Source organism: Rhinolophus sinicus, chromosome 3, assembly GCF_057876585.1.
Source record: "Rhinolophus sinicus isolate RSI-liver-muscle chromosome 3, RSI-T2T, whole genome shotgun sequence".
Lineage (NCBI taxonomy): Eukaryota > Metazoa > Chordata > Mammalia > Chiroptera > Rhinolophidae > Rhinolophus > Rhinolophus sinicus.
In genome coordinates, this window is record NC_142503.1 from 76,970,747 (window position 1) to 76,994,030 (window position 23,284).

General features: G+C 31.8%; 1 protein-coding gene across 4 annotated transcripts in view; it reads left to right on the forward strand.

Annotated features, from left to right (window-relative positions):
* The window catches only part of YTHDC2 (YTH N6-methyladenosine RNA binding protein C2), a 62,504-nt gene extending 39,857 nt beyond the window's left edge, over window positions 1–22,647 (forward strand). The window contains exons 21-29 of one of the 4 annotated variants that reach the window (XM_088796668.1): window positions 1,251–1,377; window positions 2,420–2,625; window positions 2,962–3,157; window positions 6,087–6,196; window positions 7,608–7,900; window positions 12,177–12,354; window positions 17,490–17,693; window positions 19,317–19,499; window positions 20,715–22,134. In XM_088796668.1, coding sequence (XP_088652794.1) covers window positions 1,251–1,377; window positions 2,420–2,625; window positions 2,962–3,157; window positions 6,087–6,196; window positions 7,608–7,900; window positions 12,177–12,354; window positions 17,490–17,693; window positions 19,317–19,499; window positions 20,715–20,792 — 1,575 coding nt within the window. In that variant the 3' untranslated portion in view covers window positions 20,793–22,134. Of the gene's footprint in view, window positions 1–1,250; window positions 1,378–2,419; window positions 2,626–2,961; window positions 3,158–6,086; window positions 6,197–7,607; window positions 7,901–12,176; window positions 12,355–17,489; window positions 17,694–19,316; window positions 19,500–20,714 lie in introns of those variants that run through there. The other 3 variants (XM_088796667.1, XM_088796669.1, XR_016020710.1) reach the window with 3 other exon arrangements.
* Window positions 22,648–23,284: the final 637 nt, after the last annotated feature.

A 23,284-nucleotide genomic window follows, 5' to 3' on the forward strand; every position in this document is an offset into this window, starting at 1 on the left:
AATTTAAAAAAAATAATTGCAAGCTCTTTGTGAGCATTGTTGAACAAGGGATGGTGCATTGCAATTAGTTGTGTCTATTATACCATGTATTATAATAGATCAGTGGAGTGATAATAATTAGAGGGAGATTTGGAGAATTCCTGTCTATTCTTTGCTTTTTCCCCAGCTCCTTCAAAAGCAGAGAATAAATAACTGCTTTGGTCTTTCAAAACAAGAGAACTCATTTTCAAAGAGGAACTTTTTTATACTTACATTGCACACTGATGGTTTATAGAAATCCCTCTTTCCATTCTCAGATTAAGAGGTTGAGATAGAGGTTATTTTTGGAGAAAGGGAGTGGCAGGATTCTTAGATATAAATGGTGTTTTCATGGCTTAGTTGAAAAACCTCCATGCTTTGGTGGAGGGAAATTAGCAGATGTATCTGAAAGGTAAATATTTTTGCATAGCTGGTCATTCAGCTATAACCTGATAACTTAGTTCTCATTGGGATTTTATAAACTCTGTGGCTTTCATAGCATATGAGTATAAATTAATTAATGATAAATTTTATTTAATCATAAAGTCTTAGATTTTATTTTTTATGTTTAATTTTTTAATTATTTTTTTAAAATTGAGATATAATTGACATATAAATTTCATGTGTACAACATAGTGATACAATATTTGTCTGTATGCAGAATGATCGCCAGAGTAAGTAAGTCTAGTTAACACTCATCATCACACATAGTTACAATCTTTTTTCTCTTATGATGAGAACTTTTAAGATCGACTCTCTAGTCTGTTAACTAGACTTATTGTGGAGATCATGTCACAATATATACAAGTATTGAATTGCTGTGTTGTACACCTGAAACTAATATAATGTTATATATCAGTTATAGCTCAATAAAAAATTTTATTTAGAAAAAAAGGTTTACTCTCTTAGCAACTTCTAAATATATGATACAGTGTTATTAACTGTAGTCACCATAAACTCTACCTTATATCTCTAGGACTTAAACTCATTTTATAACTGGAAGTTTGTGCCTTTTGACCACCTGTACCCATTTCACTCCTCCTCCCCACTGCTGGCAACCCCCAATCTGTTCTCTGTATCTATGTTTTTTTTTTAAATAAAGTCTTAGGTTTTATAAAATAATTAGAAGAAGGAGAATTGACATTGAGTGGTTAATGTAGTGCTTTTAAGTTACTTTGCTGCCTAAGAAATGAGTGGTAAGTTTATCTTGTTATATAATTATATTTTTATAGGCATGGCAGAAAGCACGAAGTGATGGGTGGGAGCGAGCCTTTTGTGAAAAGAATTTTCTTTCACAAGCTACCATGGAAATAATCATAGGCATGAGAACTCAGTTGCTTGGTCAGCTTAGAGCATCAGGTAAAGTTTTCCCCCAAAGAACGTATTTAAACCACTGAGAGTACCCTGCCCATATCTCATAGTATTTGTTGTGTTAACTGATGCCATCTTATATTATTTTTATGACATTATCACATTGTTGTATATCTTATATTCATGAACTGCTTTGGAGACTTCTGTGTGACCTCAACTTTTGTTTGTTGATTAAAAAAATGATATTGCAGAAGCTGTAGTAGAGAAATGAATACCTTTTGATACTGTTGACAATGAGCAATTCATAATGTATTTGTTGGTAAAGATCAATTCAGATATTATAGTTCTATTTTATCACTATTAATAAACAATTATTTAGCTCTATGAAATAAAAATTTTAAAAATTTTAGAACATTGATATGAATGCTGGTCTTCATATTTTTGGAACATGAAACAAGTAATCATTTTAAGGCACTTTGAATTTTTTTTTTTAAGAGAATGCCAGTATTGCGATTTTATTTTAAAATGCTTCTTTAAATTTCTTTTTGAGTAGCATAATACATTGAAGAAATAGCTAGAAGAAAATTACCAGAGCCTGGATTCACGGATTAGCTGAAGTGCCAAAGTAATATAAGAAATGAACCCAGAGTGTTTAGAGTTGTCTCAGCTATAGGGATTTTGAAATTTAAGCATGAATACTCTATATTTACTTGACTTCACCTCCAGAATTATTGTCTATCATAACCAAAATGTTATTAATACTTGTCAAAAGAATGGTTTAGGTTTTCAGCTATGATTTTAGTGTGTTTCAGATAGCAGCTTATGAAGAACTTTATTGCAAGAATGTGTATTTTTCAAAAGTTCTTCAGTCCCCAATGAATCCTCTACTTTCTTTAACCTGAACAAACCTAAACTTTCTTAGAACATTCTATATTTTACACTTTCCAAAGGAGATTTTATTAATTATTGCGAAATTTGATTATCATTAAACTTACATGAATTATACAATTATGTGTAAAAAAGCACAAATTTAAAAGTATATTTTGAACAATAGAAAAAGTTGGTGTGGTTTTTTTTTTCCTCTTTCTAGGTTTTGTTAGAGCACGAGGTGGTGGTGACATTCGAGATGTTAACACAAATTCCGAGAACTGGGCTGTCGTTAAAGCTGCACTGGTGGCAGGCATGTATCCTAATTTAGTCCATGTGGACAGAGAGAATGTAGTATTGACAGGGCCAAAGGAGAAAAAAGTACGGTTTCATCCCACTTCAGTTCTCAGTCAGCCTCAATATAAAAAGGTAAAATACATTTCTAATGCTCTTAGACCTTGAGGTGAAACTAATCTACTTTAGATTGTTGAAAATCAATGAAAAATGCTCCAACTACTGACATGCTTTAAGAAATTAATCAGTTATAGATGTATAATTCAGTATTGGAACAACATTTTGATTGAATCTTAGAGTTGGAAGAGATAATGTGTTAAGTAATGAGGACTTTACTTTAATGACTTGCTTTAATTTTTGCTTGGGTATACATTATCTATTTCTTTGAGGGACTTTTTATATTTTAAAAGTATTGTCAGTAAATTAGGTGATAAATACAGTTAACAATTTTTTGATTTATTTTCCTAATAGATTCCTCCAGCCAATGGTCAAGCTGCAGCAATTCAGGCACTGCCTACAGATTGGCTTATTTATGATGAAATGACCAGAGCCCATAGAATAGCTAACATTAGATGTTGTTCGGCAGTGACACCTGTCACTGTATTGGTATTCTGTGGACCAGCTAGATTGGCAAGTAATGCTCTTCAGGAACCTTCATCCTTTCGAGGTAAATGTATTATGAAGGAAATAAAAATCTATTTGAAATGAAATGTTTCTCTTTTCTAAACCAAACAAATTTTGAAATTACAAAAATGTATTTAGTAGTAGCTCCCTTTTGATATATTAAGGCTAATTTAAAAATACTAAAGCATACCACTGTTCTTGAAATTAATTTCTAAGGTAACTTGATATTGATTTGTGCATTTTTGATTAATCTTGCTAATAGGAAGTTTTGTTTTTCTCCTCCACTGAATTTAAATGATGGTTTAACATAAACAAAGGTAATTGTTTAAAGGAAATAATAATAATAGTCATCCATAATCTTACTAGCCTTATGCAAACATTTTTTAATATTATATTTTTTTATATGTGTACATATTTTAAATTATTTTACCCATACTGTTATTTTATATTCTTCTATTTTCACTGTACAGAACATTAAAATATTTTTAATATTATTAACGGCTGCAAAATATTCTATCACATTAATGTGGCATAATGCATTTAAAATGTTTCTTTACAGTTGGACATCTTGACTGTTTCCAACTTTTTGTTATTCAGTGACTCAGCAAATATTTGCTGCACAACTACTATATGTCAGGTATTGTGTTAGGCATTGAGGATGTAACAGGAAACAGGATAGACAAGGTGTTTCAGTCCTTAGGAGTTTACGTCGTAGTTGGGAGATAGACAGATGGCAAAAAGTAAGCTATCTACATGGTACTGAAGGAAATGAAGAAGGCTGCCTTAGCGGTGACCTACTTTAAAAAGGGACCGTAGACAAGTTTCTCTGGGGAGATGTGATTTAAGCTGAGACCTACGGTGTGAGAAGAAGCAAGCCATATGAAGATGCATAAATAAGCTCTAGGTAGACGAAGATGTCCAGAGCCAAGATTCCATACCAGGAAATGACCTAGGAACTGACAGAAAGGTTGTATGATTATAAGCACAATGATCAAGGAGAGAGTGAGGTGGAATAAGGTTGAAAGAAAGGCATGGACTTGTAAGTCACAGTAAATAAAAGGGAAAACACTGAAGGGTTTTAAGTAAGGGATTGACATGATGTGATTTATGTTCAAAAAGGTCATTTTGGCTGTGAAATGGATTACTGTGAGAAGGAGCAAAAGTGGAAGGGAGGAGGCAGGAAGGTTTTGCAGTGGTCTTATGACAAATAATGATGGCTCAGAACTACAGTGGTGGCAGCTGATATGAAGAGAAGTAGACTCACATTTATTTTGGAGGCAGTACTAATGACTGCTGTATGGAATGTGAGCGATGAGTGAAAGGGAGAAGTTATTAACTCGCAGGTTTTGGCTGTGGTACCTGCTGATTAACTGATGACACTTATTTGAGATTCAGAAAACTGGGAGGAGCAGGTTGTGTAGGGCAGAAGTCAAGAGTTGGTTTAGGTGTGTTAAATTTGAGACAGCTAAGTCATCCTAAGTAAGATTTTTTTTTTTTTTCTGGAGGCAGTTGGATTTGCATATCTGGAGCTCAGGGTGGAAGCCTGGGCTAACAATACAAATTTGGAAGTCATCAGTTACTAGATAATATTAAAGACACAAGAATGGAATGGATGTCCTAAAGTGAATGTGTAAATATAATAGAAAAACCATTGATTATAATGTTAATTTTTGTTTTAATAAAAGTACTTTATTAGATCAAGGAAGAATTGTACTGCCTTTAATGTTTTAAAAATATATTGAGGGGCCGGCCCGGTGGCTCAGGTGGTTGGAGTGTCATGCTGCTCCTAATACCAAAGGGCTGCAGCCAGCGGCTGGCCTGGCTGCCAACCGACCTGACTGCCTCAGCCAGGGCTTGAACCAGAGTGGGGGGGCGGAAGAAGGGGTAAAAAAATATGTTGAATTTTTAAAATAGCTGAATTTTTTAAATAGCTTTTGAGCATTTGTTTATGTAATCAGAATTTGTTTAGCCTGTTGGCATGGTGGTTATGTTTTCTTACGGAACTGTCATTTTGTTCCAAGAATAAACCTTCCTTGGACTAAGGAGAATTTATTGCAATGCTGTATATTATGCTAATATTTTATTTAAAATTGTTAACTTCATGTTCATTATTCAGGCTGACCTATATGTGTAGTGTATGCATGTGCGCATTTAGGTATCTTTTGGGTTTTAGGTTTTATTAGGTTTTAGAGTTAGGTTCAGATTTGTCTCAGTGGAGTTAGTTGGTTGTTATTTGATTCCTTGAAAGTTTGAAAGACTTGGTATTCTGGAATTCTTTATTGTTCATTAAGGACGTCTTTAATTTCTTAAATAGTCTGAGTTTTTCTAGTTCTTGTTCTTTCAGTTTTAGTAATTACTTGTTCTTTCAGTTTGTTTTATAGGAACAAATAAATTTCTTTGAAGGTTTCAAATTTATTATTCTATAATTACGCATACTATATGTTTTTAGCTTACAACATTTTGTACTAATTTTTATAATCTTGTTCTTAGTTCTGATTTTGTAGATAGATTTGTGCTTTCTTGGCCGTTTATTAAATTTACCAGAGAGTAGCCTATTAGTCTTTTCAAGGAATTGGATTATAGTTTTAACTGTTAATACCATTTTGTCTTATTTAATGTATCAATTTTTTGCCTTACTATTTTTAGTGTTTTTATTCTTTTAATTATTTTCTTAGTTTTCTTCTGCCTCTAGTTATTATTTAAAGATTGTGTTTTGATTTTTAATTTCTTGTCCTTTTTGTTTTATTAGGATGCATTGTGATTAGATATTGTAGTCTTTACAATGTTTTTTTTGCCCCCCTCCTTTTGATTACTGAAATTTAATTTGTGATCTGTTGTGTTTGGAGAACTCCCACACAAGTTGTTAGCATATCGGGGATTTGTGTGAATATGAAGTATCTGTATTTACATACTTTTTTTGCTATAAGATGGTAAAAGTACAATTTTTTTTCTTTCAATATTTGTTTGAACAGCAGATGGCATTCCTAATGACAGTAGTGATAGTGAAATGGAAGATAGAACTACGGCTAATTTGGCAACTTTGAAACTTGATGAGTGGCTCAATTTCAAACTAGAACCTGAGGTAAGTTGCTTTATAGTATGTAATAAATGCCTTTCATCCAGTTGGTATGAGTCGATATACAATATGGTAAAAATTACATCTTTAACATTGAGCTCTTACTATTAGAGAATAGAGCTTGTTTTTCAGTTTTCATAGGTCCCTAATACACTATCTGCTGTATTGGGGTTTATTTCAATAGAGGATTTGAAAAACTTAGGTGCGGGCCTGTATTTAAGAATGGTAATATTTGAGTTTTTCTGTGTATGTAAGAAAATATTGAGTATTAGGTACACAAGAATTCTCTTTATTTTGTATAACTGTTTCCAAGAGAAAGATGTGAGTTCATTCTGTTTTCTCTTTTCATATATCTCTGAATTGGGAATGTTTTGTTTCAAATTAAAAATTTTCTTGACAAAGTCTTCCCTTAATTCCATCTCTACTTTTAAAGATCATTTTATATCCCTTTTTATTTTATTTTTTGGCAGCTAAGCTGTGAATAGTCAACACTGGCTAGATTTACTTTTTTACCATTCATTCATTCATCACTTAAACCTACTATAATTTCACTTTCAGTTCCACCAGCCTTTCACTTCACTGAAATTGTACTTGCTAAGGCCAACATTTTCCTCCATGTTGTCAAACCAGCCTGCTGCTCTTGACAAATTTGGTCTTTCTCTTGTGTTTGGAACTGTTGCCCATATCCTTCTTTTTGTAATTCTGTGCTTCCCCATTTTTCCTCCTCACCCCTGCCCCAACTTCTTTGTCACCAGTTACTGTGACATTAATCTTTCTTGATTCTTCTACTTTCTGGAGAGATCATTGCTTCTTAGGTTCTTTCATTGACTCTTCTGTATGTGTTTGTGCCGTAAATGTTAGATGTTTGCCAGTATGCCAGGCTTTCTTTACTTTGCTCTTCTCACTGTCTCTGTACAATTTCTAGTGACTGCACATCTACATGTAGATTTAGTAACCATTTATGCATTGATGTCTCCCAAGTCTATTTATTTGTATCTAGCTTAGGCCTTTCTCTGGACCTATGAATCCAGCTGCCTTCTACAAGCACTAAAATAAAAGATGTGGATGGTTCTACAAGCACTAAAATAAAAGATGAATGGAACCAAGTATATTTTTTTAAATTTACCCTGCTGTTGTTTTTCCATATTAATCACACTGTGCCACACATTGTTTACTATCTCTCTCATTAAACTGTTTCATTTGATTTTCTGTCTCTAGTGCCTCAAATATGGTAAATAAGAAATTTTATTTCACTCATGCAACAAAAGTAATGAAATTAATGGTAAATTATATGAAATGTAAGACTTGTTATTTGGAAGCAGTTGCAGACCTTAACTAATAAACAAATAGGTGTCTTGCAAGTGCGATACACATTTTGCGTACATCTATTTGAACTGAGGAAACTATTTTGTTACAGGCAGCCAGTTTATTGCTGCAGCTCAGACAGAAGTGGCACAGCTTATTTTTACGTCGCATGAGGGCTCCATCTAAACCTTGGTCTCAGGTTGATGAAGCTACCATTAGAGCAATTATAGCTGTTTTAAGCACTGAAGAACAGTCTGCAGGTTTACAACAACCATCTGGGATTGGCCAAAGGCCAAGGCCTATGTCTTCAGAAGAACTTCCTTTGGCATCATCTTGGAGGTCAAATAATAGTAGGAAAAGTTCTGCAGATACTGAATTTCCTGATGAGCCCACTACTGCCGAAAGGTAAATTTATAACATTTTATTGAAATGGGAGATATTCCCATCCAGGGAAATGAGTTATTTATCATTGAATCGTATGCTTTTATAATATTTAGAAATTACTTTCTTATAATGTAAATACATAAAAAGGTTGCAATAAAATAGGAAGAGATTTTTACTTTTAGAACAATTTTTATAAGTATTAAGATAATATGAAGGATTTCAAGTGGCCAGTATCTGAGTTATTTAATAAGGAAAATTTTTGTCAGGAAAAACTCAAAATGTTTAATTTTCATAATTCACAAATTTAGGGTCTATTAAAAAGATAGTAACATTTTTTTGTTATACATTTTAGTCAATATAAGTCAAGTGGCGTCTTTCCTGGGTACCCTACAGGAAGTAGTATTGGCTATCGCCGTTTAAAAGAACAACCTCCCCACAATTGTTACCTAAACATCAGTATCACCGACAGGTATTTTTACAGAAATAGCATTCATTCATTCATCATTCATTCATTCATTCATTCATTCAGTGTCACACTAAATGCCTGTTTTTGGTGTGAGGGATATAGCAATATACAAAACAGACAAGATCTCTTCCTTTCAGAGAGTATATTTTATTGAGGGGAGGTACAATAAATAAGTAAACAAATTTACTGTCTTGACAAAATTTGTTACAATATAGCCAAATTCTTTTATTTGTTCTGGCATTTAGCAATTAGATGTGATTGTTTTTTTATTTGTTACATGATTATCAATAAGAAAGAAAGCTCTTATATTGAATTATTTGTCCAAAAATGTAATATATATATATTGCATTTAATATATATATATATTACATATAAATTACAATATAATATAAAGTGGTTATAATGAATCATTGGCCATGATTCAGAAATATTTCTTGTAAATACACTGATTAGAATCAAATTTAATTTTCTTTGGATACGTTAGAAAAATTTTTTTACCTTCTTAGAATTGATGACAAAGACATTTTGCTTGTGATGCTAGTTTTCACAATATTGGTGGAAAGTCTCTGTAATAAGAATATGATTTCACTGTTAAAAAACTAAAAATAGAAACTTAAAAGATATGAAATGCTTACTGTTTTTTCAAAAATCATATGGGGTTTTTAGTACCTTCTTTTGATCTTATTTTGCATATTTCAGTGAGGCATAAAGGCGTCATCAGTTCAGACTTCAGTTAAAGGTGAATAATATGTACTGGTTTCCAAGTTCTTCGGATATTATATTTTAGGAGTGATGCATCCAGTTGCCAACAAAACCTCATAATGTGTGTGCCTGAACCTTTCTCTCTAATGTAGATGCTCCTGAGAGAAAGGAAAATAGTAAAAACAAGCACCTTTTCTACTTGGACTTTTCCCACTTTTTGAAAAGATTGTTCTCAAAACTTACTTGAACAATGTATGTTTAGAATGTGCGAATACATTTCTATAGAATTGTTATGTGGTAGTGTTATTCCTAGACCCATCTGTAAAAAACTTGTTAGATTCATAGAGACTATGTATATATATTATATATATATATATACACACACACACACACATATATATGTATTTATATATGAATGCATATATATATTTATATATATATATGTGCCTATATTCACATACACATACAAACACATCTTTTTTTAAAAAAGCTTTCTTTTTCCTTTATAAAAGTAAAACATACTAATTTAATAAAATTTGGAACTACAGAAGAAAATCAGAATTATAAAACGTAATATTAGTTATACTTTAGAAACTGATTATTTTATAAATTCATTTTTTAGTACCTGTGATACTGGGATCAACCATTTTCATTTACTTACGAGCTGCAGCCCAGCATTCTTCATTCTCTTATTTGTTGAGCAGCAGGATATAGAATTTCATCTATTAGGTTGGTGCAAAAGTGTTGTGGTTTAAAAGGTTAAAAATAATTGCAAAAACCGCAATTACTTTTGCACCAACCTAATACTCTCAGACCTTTGGTAGTATTAATAGATAATGCCTGGAGTTGACGTATCTTGGTGAGGAATAGAATGAGCACTCTTAGGAAGATTTGTTTTTGAAAAGAGAAGTTATACTCTTTGTGGGGTTACTTTTTGGAGTAAGGTATTTATAGTTAGAGTTTTCACTCTAGGATGGCAAGATACAGATTAAATAAATTAAGAAGGTATTGAAATAATAGAAATAGCCCATGTCCCATTCTAAAATCAAACCCTTGTTTTTTTTGTCATTTATTAAATAATAATGTGATAGCAGAGGACAAACATCTTTTCTATAAGAAAAATGAGATATAAATGAATTCTGTATCAGAGCTCTTCCTCTTAAATGAAAATTTAGGTGGAAAGGTTTATGGGAGTACTTTGTTTCTACCTGAATTAAATTTTTGTGGGAAGCCAAATATGAGAGAGAAAAAAGCTGGAATAGAGCTCAGAGTAAAAAATCTATTTGAAAACTACAAAAGTAGACATTTAATTCCATTGAAAACATCATTTTTATTCTAATAAGTTTTTACCCTCATTAAGTCCTGTCACCTAATTTTCAGGTCACTTAGGTGCCAGGATAAGAATCATGGAATTTTAGAGGTTGTAACTAGGTAATTCATTGAACTTCAATTCATGAGAGAGAAAAAAATCCTGAAAAGTTGTTCTTTACACTTTTTATCAAGTTGTTATGATTCAGATATGCATTGATTATATTTTTTTTGTTAATATCTTTAGGCTATTTTATTTCATTTGTGAAAGAAATAATCCTTGATCTAAGATACATAATTGAAAGTGAAGTGATAAGCTATTGTGGGGATAAGTTATTTCGACTTGTCTTGAAGGCAGAGTAATTATAATTGCAAGGCTCTATGGAAGCTTATGAATTTTCCAACATATCCTTTTTTCTTTTAAATTTACTTGTTATAAACATTGTGAATTACAGCAAAGTAAATGATTTACTATAATGAACTCCATATCCCAGATTCAGTAGTTACCAAGATCTACTTGCTATATCTACACAAATATTTTTTCTCTTTTCCTTTCTTTTTTTTGTGTTTACATATTTCAAGATAAATCCCACACATTGTGTCATTTTACACTTCCATATTTAAATATATGTCACTTAAAAATAGAAGCATTTTTCTTACATAATCAAAATCCAGTTATCAATCCCAATAAAATGATCATTTCCCCAAATCTCAAACGATAGATTTATTTGAATTAGCATACAGGGAGGGCTCATGCATTGTATGTATTAGGGCATCATGTTTCTTCAATCTCTTGTGCAGTTCCTTTGTTGAGTTATTTGAATAAACTAGATCAATGTACTGCGAGATGTACAACATATCCTGATGTCATTTCATTCAAAGTGGTTTCCTTATAGAGTTGATGGGATGCCATAGGACCTTAACTCTTGCTTACATAATTAGCCTATGGTAAAATTGGTTTTTTTATACATAGTCTCACTTAAAGTTGCAGAACCTGTTGATGATGTTTATTGAATACTTTACCATGTTCTGGATTTGTCTCTGTTTCTTCCTGGCATTATTTACTGCTATACACTTAAATATTTCATGTAAACTGATAGTTAGCGCTCAGCACTTGATTAGATGCAGTGTTTTGGCAAAAATATAGGTGATGCTGTGAACTTAATGTTGCACAACTTTAGAAAGTACTCAATTAAAAAAATAAAAGCTGGTTGTTTGACCAAGGCATATATTTTTTAAGCTAAGATAAATTAAGAGACTTGCTCAGTATTACACACCTCGTTAGTTGTAAGTTTAGCATTGTCCTAGAAATCTTCTCTCCTGACTCTAGTCCAGTATTATTTCCACTTTACCCTCTGTAATTTTTAATGCTACTAAAATCTATTTTACTTGGCTCTAAGACATTCTGTAAAGCTGGAAGGGAAGTGGAGTAGGTGATATTCTAGTAATGGTTATTACAATGGTGTATTTCAATAACTTACAATGTTAAAGGACATTAAATATCAATATGAAATATAATTGCTAAAGATGTCTCCTAAACCATCATAAAAGAGGTTAGGAATTTTGAAGGGAAACAATACTTGAGTAACTATCGATATTAAATTAAAGATTTTTGTATATTGTTTCAAATGTATTTTTACCTATTGTTTTTGTCCTAATAATCCAACTGTTTTTTAACTTTGAAATGTAATAGAAGAGTGAAATTCCCTTTTAAAATAATATTCTATCAATCATAAAGTCATTGAAATTTTGGTTTGAAATGGCATCTGCTTTGTATTATGAACTTATGTATGACTGATTGCTTCCTCCTTCTTACTCAAGAGTATTGATGAAATCTCCATCTCCAGCACTGCACCCACCTCAGAAGTACAAAGACAGAGGAATTTTACATCCTAAACGAAGCACTGATGACCGATCAGATCAATCTTCTGTGAAATCTACAGACAGCAATAGTTACCCAAGTCCTTGTGCGAGTCCTTCTCCTCCATCCTCAGGGAAGGTACAGTATCTAAAAGTCTGTGTAGCAAAGAACAGATTGGTGGCATATCTGTCTAATATTACATATTTAAACAAAATTATAAATCAGTTCTTTTCAGTTAGTAGTGTGCCCTCTCTTCTAAATATATATTGAAGCTGCCAAACTTGAGACACTTTGAGTAAATTTTTTAGTTTTTCCTGCATGCCAAATGTTTCTAGCTATTACCATCTTGGGGTGCTTTAAAACTAACTGATGGCATATAGCTAGACAGATCATGATTTCCTTCTATATGTTTAGAACTGTTTTTCTGTTAAATGAAATAACAAGATTATGTTAATTTTGGTTTATAAATTCATAATTGAAAGCAGTGGTTTCTTTCAATTGTTAATTGATTTCTTCAATTCATTGGTTGTATTATAAAACAAGACAAGATGAGGTTAGGAAGATAGGAAATGTTGATAGAGAATTGAGAACTATGAATATGTATCTTTCAAAAAAGTTGTAATGTGAACGATTTCAAATGTTTAGAATATATTTACATTTATTTCCCCGTATTGTTAGTACCTGAGTAAGTATTTGATTAGCGTTTTTTAGCTGTATGTTGTGTTGTTGTGAAAATGTCTGTCGAAACACTTGTTAAATAAGAGGAAAAGAAATGTTTTTGCAGATTTGCATTCTTAGGTTTTAGGGTTTTTATTTTTAAAAACCTTTTTTAAGGTATAACTTATACACAACAAAATTAATCGATTTAAACTGTACAATTTGGTGAATTTGGCAAATGTATATATAATCATGTAACCATACCACAGTCACATATGCAACATTCCCATTCTCCCTCACCCCCGGCTTCTGGCAACCACTGAACTAACTACTCTCTGTCCCTAGAGTTTTGCCTTTTCTGGAATTTTCTGTAAATGGAATCGCGTATGTAGCTTTTTGTGACTAGCTTATTTCATTTTTAAAATTCACCCATATTTTTGAGTGTATTATTAGTTAAATCTATGAGAGTTCCATTTGCTCCATATTCTTGACAATGCTTAGTATTATTAGTCTTTTTAATTTTAGCCGTTCTAGTGGGTATATAGTGATATCCCATTGTAATTTTAATTTGCTTTTCCCCATTGGCTAATAATGTTGAGCATCTTTTCATGTTCTTATCTGCCATTCCTGCATCTTCTTTGGTGAAGTATCTGTTCAAATTTTTGTTCAGCTTTTTTGGGTTGTTTATTGGTTGTTTGTCTTTTTTTACTTAAAAGTAAGAGTTTTTAATATTCTGGATACAAGTCTTACTTATATATATTTTGCACATTTTTTTCCTAATACTCTGTGCTTACATTTTTATTTTCCTAAGTGTCTTTTGAAGAACAAGTGTTTTTAATTATGATGAAGTTCATTTACTCTATTTTGGTTTCATCTATTTTTTTTCTATTATGGTTCATGTTTTTTGTGCCCTAAGAAATGTTTGTCTAATCCAAGATTACAAAGATTTTCTCCTGTTTTCTTTTAGAAATTTTATGGTTGGAGCTCTTCACATTTAGGTATACGATCTCTTTCGACTTAATTTTTATTTATAGTATGGGTATATCAGAGATCATTTTTTGGCATTTGTCTAGACCAGGGGTGTCCAAACTTTTTTCAACGTTTTTCACCAAGGCCCATATGTGGTAAAATACACAAACAGCTGGGCCACTCACTTGAGGTGAAGTACGTATTGCCTCACCTGGTTTATGTAAGTAAACTAAATATATTTTTGGAATTTGCTGCGGGCCAATTAACAATGGATTGCGGGTGCAGTTGGCCCACGGGCCGCAGATTGGACATCCTTGGCCTATACAGTTGTTCCAGCACCACTTGCTGAAAAGATTATCCTTTTGTCATTGAATTACCTTGGCACCTTTGTCAAAAATTAATTGACCCTAAATATCTGGTCTATTTATTGGACTCTATTCTGTTTCATTGATATTTCTCTTTTTGCTGTAGTGACTTGATTATAGTACCTTTGTAGTAACTTCATAGTAAGTCTTGAAATCAGTTATTGTTTTTTTCTCCAAATCTGTTCTTTTTCAAAATTGTTTTGGCTATCCTAGGTCCTTTGTGTTTTTATATAAACTTTAGAAAAAGCTTGTCAATTTCCACGCAATACATTTTTGGTTTTTGAGTGAAATTGCATTGAATCAAATCAGTTTGAAGACAATTGACAATTAACAATTTTTAGTCTTCCATCCATAAGTATGGTGTATCTCTGTATTTATTTAGAAATTCTTTAATTTCTCTCAACACAGTTTTGTAAATTTCAGAGTTTAGGTATTACACATTTTTTGTTACATTTATCCCTAAGTAGTTTATATTTTCTATGCTATTTTTAAAATTTTTAATTTTCAGTTGTTCATTGTTAGCATATAAAAATACATTTGAGTTTTGTATATTTATCCTATATCCCACGATCTTACTTCATTTATTAATTCTGTTAGCTTTTATTGTAGATTTTTCAGAGTTTTCTCCATGGATAATCATGCCATCTGTTAATAAAGATAGTTTGACTTTCTAACATTGATGCTGTTTATGTGTTTTCTTGCCTTCTCTCTCTTGCTAGAACCTCCAGTGAAATGTTAAATAAAAGTGTTGAGAGCAGACATATTTGCCTTGACCTTAGAGGAAAAGAAAGCCTTAATTAAGTCTTTCACTGTTTAGCATGATGTAACTGTGGGACTCTTCCTTTTGTACTGAGATTGCTGAGTGGCTTTATTATGAATAAGCATTGAATTATGTTCAGTCCTTTTTTTTTTTTTCTTGAAATGATAACACAATTCCTTTTTTGGTCTGTTTTTATAGTGGATGTCACGGATTTTCTAATGTTTACACCTCACTTGGTTGTGATGTATTATCCTTTCAAATATTGCTGGATTTGATTTTGTTCAGTCAAAAATTTTGTTAAATGAGGGATCTTTGTTCATGAGAGATCTTCTGTGATTCTCTTTTCTTGTGTTACCTTTGTATGGTTTGGTATTAGGGTAATGCTGACCTCATAAGATTAGTTGGAAAGTGTACCTCCTCTTTAATTTTTTGGAAGAGATGTGTAGAACTGGTATTTCTAATTTAAATGTTTGGTAGAATTCACTAGTGAAACCATTTTTAGCTTTTTCTACTGATCAGTATTATGCCACTTTGGGTGTAGCTTGAGAATCTTGCAACAGTGTACTTTTATTTTACACTTCAGTCCTTTGTGTTATTGGTTTCATAGATTTTATTCCTACATATGTTATAAATACCATTCTGCATTATTTTTACTTACATAGCTAATTATCAATTATTTTGTACCAAAAGTCAGAATAATGACTTTTATATTTCCTCAATATTCAACTATTTCCTTTGCTCTTTGTTCTTTGTTTTACATGAATTTCTATCTTGGATCATATACTTCTGTCTGAAAACCTTTATATGACATTCCTTCTAGTACAGATCTGCTAGAAGTGAATTCTTTAATCTTTTGTCTGGAAGGTCTTTTTCACTTTTATTTTTGCAAGGTATTTTTATTGTGTATATAATTCTAGATTGACAGTGGTTTTCTTTCATTACTATAAAGATGTCACACTATTGTCTTTTGGTTTACATAGTTTCTGATGGGACGTCTACTACCATTCTTATCTTTGTTTTTCTGTATATAGTATATCCTTTTTCCCTCTAGTTTTTAAGATTTTCTTTTTGTCACTTGTTTACAGTAGTTTGATTTTGATATGACTTGGGCTGGTTTTCTTTATATTTCTTCTTCAATCTGTGTATTTATAGTTTCCATCAATTTGGGAAAATGTAAGAACATTATTTTTTCACATTTTTTTTTTATATTTCACCTCTTCCCCTTTCTTTCCGGGACTCTGGATACACAAATCTAAGACCACTTGACATTGTTCCGCAGGTCACTGATGCTTTTCATTTTTTTCAGTTGTTTTCTCTTTGCTTCATTTGAGATAGTTTCTATTGCTGTATCTTTAAATTCACATAAAAAATATTTTTCTTATTTGTAATCTCTACTGTGCATTCTTTCTAGTGTATTTTCACTTCAAATACTATATTTTCATCTCTGGAGTACCCTTTGGGTTTAACAAAATATCTTCTATTTATCCTCTCATCATGTTCATGATTCCTTTACCTTCTTAAGCATAGTGAATTATATTTATAATAGTTGTTTTAACATTCTTGTCTCCTAATTGCATCATCTCTGAGTCTCTTCCTATTGAATTTTTTTTTTTTCTGGTGATAGGTCATAGTCTCCTATTTCTTTGCATTCCTTACAATTTTGTTTGGCTGCTAGATTTTTGTTGTATTCCTTTAACGTTAGACATTCTTCTTGTATACAGTTAAGTTAGTTGCAATCTGTTGAATCCTTTCAAGATTTACTAGTAAGCAGTATTAGGGTGGGTCAGGAGCAGTTTTTATCTGGTACTAATTTTAGTTCCAATATTAAGGCATGATTTTTCTGTGCTCTAATGCCCTATGTATTACAAACTGTTTCCATTCTGGCTGGGGATAACATGGAATATTCTCAACCATGTGTGAGCTCTGGAAATTGTTTGGTCTACTGCTTTCCTTTGGGTCTTTTTTCTGGCCTCAGGTCATTTATTCTCATCATGTGCAGGTTAGTACTTAGCCAAAAACTTGTGAGGACCCTTCTGCATTTTCCCAGGAGCTCATTCTATGCATTTCCCTTCTATCTAATACAGTGCTATGCAAATTCTAGCTATCTTGGTCTATCTCTGCAGTTCAGTGAGTCCACTAGTTTCTGTTTGTTTCTTTTCCCTACACTCACCTGGAAACTGGATCCAGGCAGTCAGCTAGAGCATTGTTGTTTTGGTTTCAGACTTAAAAGTTTATTAAAATATTTTCTGAAAGTACATTTGGAATGTAAATCAAAGTTGGTAATCCAGGATCCTTTCTTGATAAGGGACTTTGAATGCTTTGAAATTGAGTGCTTGTCTTAGCTCTTTAACCTCTTTTTGACTGAGCCTTGTGTAGGTTTTCAGGAATGATAGAGCAATTTGTATTTGTTGAATGTTTGGTAAAATATTTTAGTTTATATGTTTATGAAGATGTTATTTAATGGAGCATATTGATTTTGAAAGGTCAAATTACCTTTCAAGAATTTATGCATTCTTTTATAGGGCTCAAAATCTCCTTCACCAAGACCAAACGTGCCAGTTCGATACTTCATAATGAAGAGTAGCAATTTGAGAAACCTTGAAATTTCTCAACAGAAGGGTATCTGGTCTACAACCCCTAGTAATGAGAGGAAGCTAAATCGAGCTTTTTGGGAAAGCAGCATGGTTTACTTGGTATTTTCTGTTCAAGGATCTGGACATTTCCAGGTGAGCCATCCTGAAACAATAAAATGGGGTCGTCTGGCTGCAAGTTAGACCAAAGAGATAAAAACAAAATAAAAACAAACAAACAAAGAATAAACTCTGGCTTTTTATTGCATCAGAATGCAAGAATTCTTTTTGCTTGTCTGAAAATGAGGAATATATTGTACTTCTTCAAGGGAATGAAAAAAGGGATCCCATTGTTTTGGCCTTATCTCACTAGAACCTCTCCAGATATACAATTTCTCTTTCTGAAGACAGCTTTAGATTTACCATTTCTCAGGTAGATTGAAAGTAATGAGAAGCTTGATTATTGGTTAAATGTTTGTTTAAGTAGGCTGAGCAATAGATGATTGGATAAAGAAATTGTGGTACATTTATACAATGGAATATTACTCTGCTCTAAAAAATAATGAAACCTTACCATTTGCAACAACATGGATGGACCTAGAGAATATTATGCTAAGTGAAATAAGTCAGACTGAGAAAGACAAATACCATAAGATCTCACTTATATGTGGAATCTAAAGAACAGAATAATGAGCAAACAAAACAGAAAAAGACCCAGAGATACAGAGAAAAAAACTGGTGGTTGCCAAATGGGAGGGGGGTTTGAAGGATGGGGGAAGTGAAGGGATTAGAAAGTACAAATTGGTAGTCACAAAATAATCACGGGTATGTGAAATATGGTATGGGGAATATTATCAATTATGTTGTAAAGATGATGTAGGATGCCAAATGGGTACTAGACTTACCAAGGGGATCACTTCATAGATTATTTAGATGACTGACCACTGCACTGTACACCTGAAGCTGAAGTAGAATAATATTGAATGTCAGCTATAATTAAATATATGTGTGTGTGTACACACACACACACGGGGTGCCAAAAAATGTATACACATTTTAATAAAGGAAATATATTAAAATTATAGTACTTAATATATACCAATAACAAAAGACGAATACAAGTCATGTGTATATATTTTTTTGGCACCCTCGGTATTATAGTCATGGGATGTAAAGTACAGCATAGGTAATATAGTTAGTGGTACTATAATAGCTATATACGATGTCAGAGGAGTAGTAGACTTGGAGAGGTTATCACTTTGTGAGGGGTGTAAATGTCTAATCATTATATTGTTTTATACACCAGAAACTAATATAATAAAAATAAATAAATAGGCTGAGGAAGTCAGTATTGACAATCAAGAAATGGAGTGTGTTTTTTTAATTCATCTTGACTTGATGTATATCTGAATTTACAGAATAATGAATTTGTTTTTTGATATCATAATTTTTGGAAGTAAATACTTAGAGGTTAGATTGTACCGATTTATCATGGAATAAATGTGGATTTAGAACTATTGGTACATCATTTAGAAAATATCGGTTCATATTTGAAATTATGTTAGAGGGTTGGAATTGATCTTTTCTCTTAAATTCGCTAATATATCTTTTTATTAAAAAACAATAAGTAGGTTACTTTTCGTTTTTGCTAGTTATGTATTATTTTTCATTATATTTTTACCTTAAAATAAAAAAAACAAAACAGTGCTTTCTCAGATATGTTGAATTCAGACATTTTAATATCCTCATTTTCATGCTTCACCCTCATTTTACCCACAGGGGTTTTCAAGGATGTCGTCTGAGATAGGAAGGGAGAAGAGCCAGGACTGGGGCTCAGCTGGACTAGGAGGAGTATTTAAGGTGGAGTGGATACGAAAAGAAAGTCTTCCCTTTCAGTTTGCACATCATTTACTCAATCCTTGGAATGATAACAAGAAAGTCCAGATAAGCAGAGATGGGCAGGTATACAATGGCAATTAATATTTTTCTTCTACTTTTATTTTTCTTTCTTTTTTTTGCTGTTATTCAGTGATTTGTGTGAGGAGCAAATATAAGAATACATGTTATATTTTCCAAATACACTTGAGAGATAGTGGTTCAGATTTGTAAAAGAGCTAATAAAACCTACTTGTAAATGTCTCTGACAGAGCTCATTGCTTTTTTAACATTCTGTAAATTTGGCTTCTCTCATTGCATATATAAAATTTTTCTTAAGTCACTTTATGGAGGCTCCTATAGCTTAAGGTATGATCAAACTTGAGTGTCATTCTGAAGTAATTTCATTAAAGTCTAAGAATAATAATATCTAACTTCTTTATGGCTTTAACTAATTATGTAACATAAATAATAACCTTTTAATGTTTTTATGGCTTGTTTTAGTTCTATTATGTTTTGCTTTGCTTTCATGATGCATTTTAAACTAGTTAGATTGATGGAAATTAACATATATATGGACTATTGTCCTAGCTGCTTAAATGAGGTAATTTAATTTAATGTGTATAATGACTTATTAGCCCAATTTTATGTAAGATAAAATAGACTCAGAGAAATAAGTCTTGCCTGAGGTCACACAGCTAAAACTTTATTTGAACCAGTGTGACTCACTTCAGATCACCATATGAAGACTCTTTGGATTCTTTTTAAATGCACATCATATTACAAGAGGACAATAAATGACATTCTTTTCAGTTATATAATAATATTTTAATTTTTATTGTATAATAATGATTTTGAAATAAACATAATACCTAAGATAAGAATATTATATAGTCGCTAAGATAGTTTCTTAAAAAACCCCAAAACATCTAATGTGCTAAGTTTCACAGTAAACCTTTTCAAGTTCAAGCTGAGTGTTTTTGCTAAATCACCATTAGAAACAAAATTCATTATTTCCAGATGCAAAAAAAATTTAGAAGAACTCCATGGAAATCTCTTACTAAGTTGTAACAGATAGTTTCAATATTTGCAGGTTAACTGCAATCCTGAAGTCTGGAAGACAAGTCCATAAATCTTAATGCAAAGTATTGGAGTAATGCATACTATATGATTTTAGCATGCTCTGGTAGAAAAATGAAATTTAAGGTGATTTTCTTACAGTTTTTTTAGTATAGGTATTGATGATTTAAAAAACTTCAATTCAGTTCTTTTTATGTTTATTCTGACTTTTGATTTCTCTAGGAACTAGAACCTCAGGTTGGGGAACAATTGCTCCAGTTATGGGAACGCCTTCCATTGGAAAAAACCACAACTGATTGACTGACACACAGGTTATACCATACTTTGACTTTGGGCACTGGCAATATTTGTGATCATTAAGTATATCCTTCAGGTTATTTATCTTTTCTTTTTTATTTCTTTTTTTAAAAAACCTTCCTGGAACTCTTGGCTATGGAAGAACATCATGCCTTTTTGTAACCTCTGAATGCACTGAATTCTAAAAAGTTAGATGGTGTGTGTGTGTAACAAGTGGGCTTTTCTGGTTTAGAATGTTGCTAAAAGAGTGTCATATAAAAGAGAAAAGGATAATTTTAATTTTTATAGTTATAGGGAATGATTATGTAATGTTTGTTAATGGTATGTTTATAATTGAATAAAATAGTAGTTTCATTATTTGACAAAACAGCACTTATTTTAAATATGCTTAATTTGAAGTTGAACATTTCATTTGTTTAAAACACTGAATTATAATTCTTATTGATGATTTTTTTAATGCAAAGTAAATATTTTACTTTTAAGAAAGGCCTGAACATAGTACATCTGAGCACCATTTTAGAGTCAACTCTTAAGATTTATCATTAAAAAACAAACATGCAAATGGAAGCAAACAACCAAATTAAAGAATGTTCCTTTTAAAATAGTGTATGCTGATTAAGGGTGATTTATTCTACCATTTTAAACCTGAGATCTGGTAAGAAAAAAAGGGAATATTGTTTTTTCTGCCATTATAAAATGCAGTAAAATCTGAAGAAAGGCAGAGTTTCTCCCTGTCTGTGATCAGATTAGATTCAGTACTGAGTTTGCTTCATGATTCTGCCTCTTTTAAACTGATGTGTACGATACCGCTTTCTTTCTCCCATGTTACAACCTTCACACATCTCTTATATATGAGTATAGTAATTGTGACCTCTTTGTTTTGTCTAGGGAAATTTGATTTAGACAATTTAAAAATTTAAACAAGTTATGCAAGTTATAAAAAATGCTCAAAGTTAGTGGTAACATGGTTTCTGTACATCTTCCAAACTAAAGCCCACAAACATTACAGTTCCTAATGCCTTCTATTTGTTTTCTAGTACTTTTTATCCTGCTTAGGTTTTTGGATATGGTTACTCTTTTTTGTGCATTTATGGTTTAATAAATGGTGGGGTAATTTTTTGTAAACCTATGTTAGTGCCAAATGTCCATTTCTTTGCCATTTCAGAATTATTTGGTTTGAACTCTACCACCATTGTCTATAAAGTTTCCTAAGAGGCTTTTCATAGGAAAATAGAGGTACAGTGAAAAAGAGAGAAATGTCTTGGTTACTGAGCTCTAAATAGAACAGGTTTGATAGCAGTTCTCGTGATACATTTGGGTGATTGTTATATAACAAAAAAACAAACATGAATTTAATTTAAAGACAAAAGAAAATTCCAAGTCCTCTGCTTCAGTATTTGAGAACAAAGAAGTGAAAATCATAGGTCAATGTAAAATCTTGAGATTCTCCTTGTCTGCGGTAGCATTGTATTTTGTTGCATTAGTTTAGAATGTCAGCTGTGATTTTTGCCTGTATTTATATTATTGGACTTTTAAATATTTGTTCGTTTTATACTTTGAGACATACCAATAAATTGAGATTATATGAATTATGTTCCACTGTATGTGTATTACAGTTCTTTCTTATTAGAGCAACTTGTGTTTTTCTGGTAATGTACACATTTGTTTAGGTATATATTAAGGACTTTCAAAAAATAAAATTTGTTTTAAATGTCATCTGTTTTCTAATATCTAGCATTGTATGTAAATGATGAGTTCATTGATATTTAAAACGAGCACAATTTGAATGTAATTAAAATGCTGGTTTTGGAAGAGGTGAACTTTAAATATACGTATTAAATGAAATTCTATTAAATTACTTATATCTTGTTATTTCTGATGCTATATAATAGGACTAAAGTAATAATGATCAGTAATATCTTTTGAGATATTAATGATTTTCAAGCACCTTGAAAAATACTAAATTGATATAGAAGGTGATGGTTTCATATCAGTACCTCCTCCTCAAAAAAAATTGCCTTAGAATGATAGGGGGATAGAAAAAAAATCTCATGACACGTTTTAATATAAAATCATTTGAATATTAATAAAATATACAGTCATCCACCTTCTGCTCTCAGTCAGAACCCTTTAATATCGTAACTTGCCATTGTATCCACTGAGTTACCCAGCCTTACTCTACCAATTACAGCAAAGACAGGCAATGAGAAAAAAACTAATCTCAAGTGAATATTTCAAGACATATTCATTTAAGAATTTGTCCTCAGAGAATAATTCTTCATCATTTAAAATCTTATATCCTGAAACAGAGAAAGTCTTGAGGAGTAAGTCAAATGAATGCACCCCTGAATGAACACCAGGGCAAAAATATTGAAACTGAACATGTAACTCACAGGTGACCACACGTTCCAGTCTGAATGAGCCTCCCATAGTAGAAATCCTCACTGTGCTCCAAAGCTCTCCACAATTCCACTCTACCCAAAGTTTCCACAGTG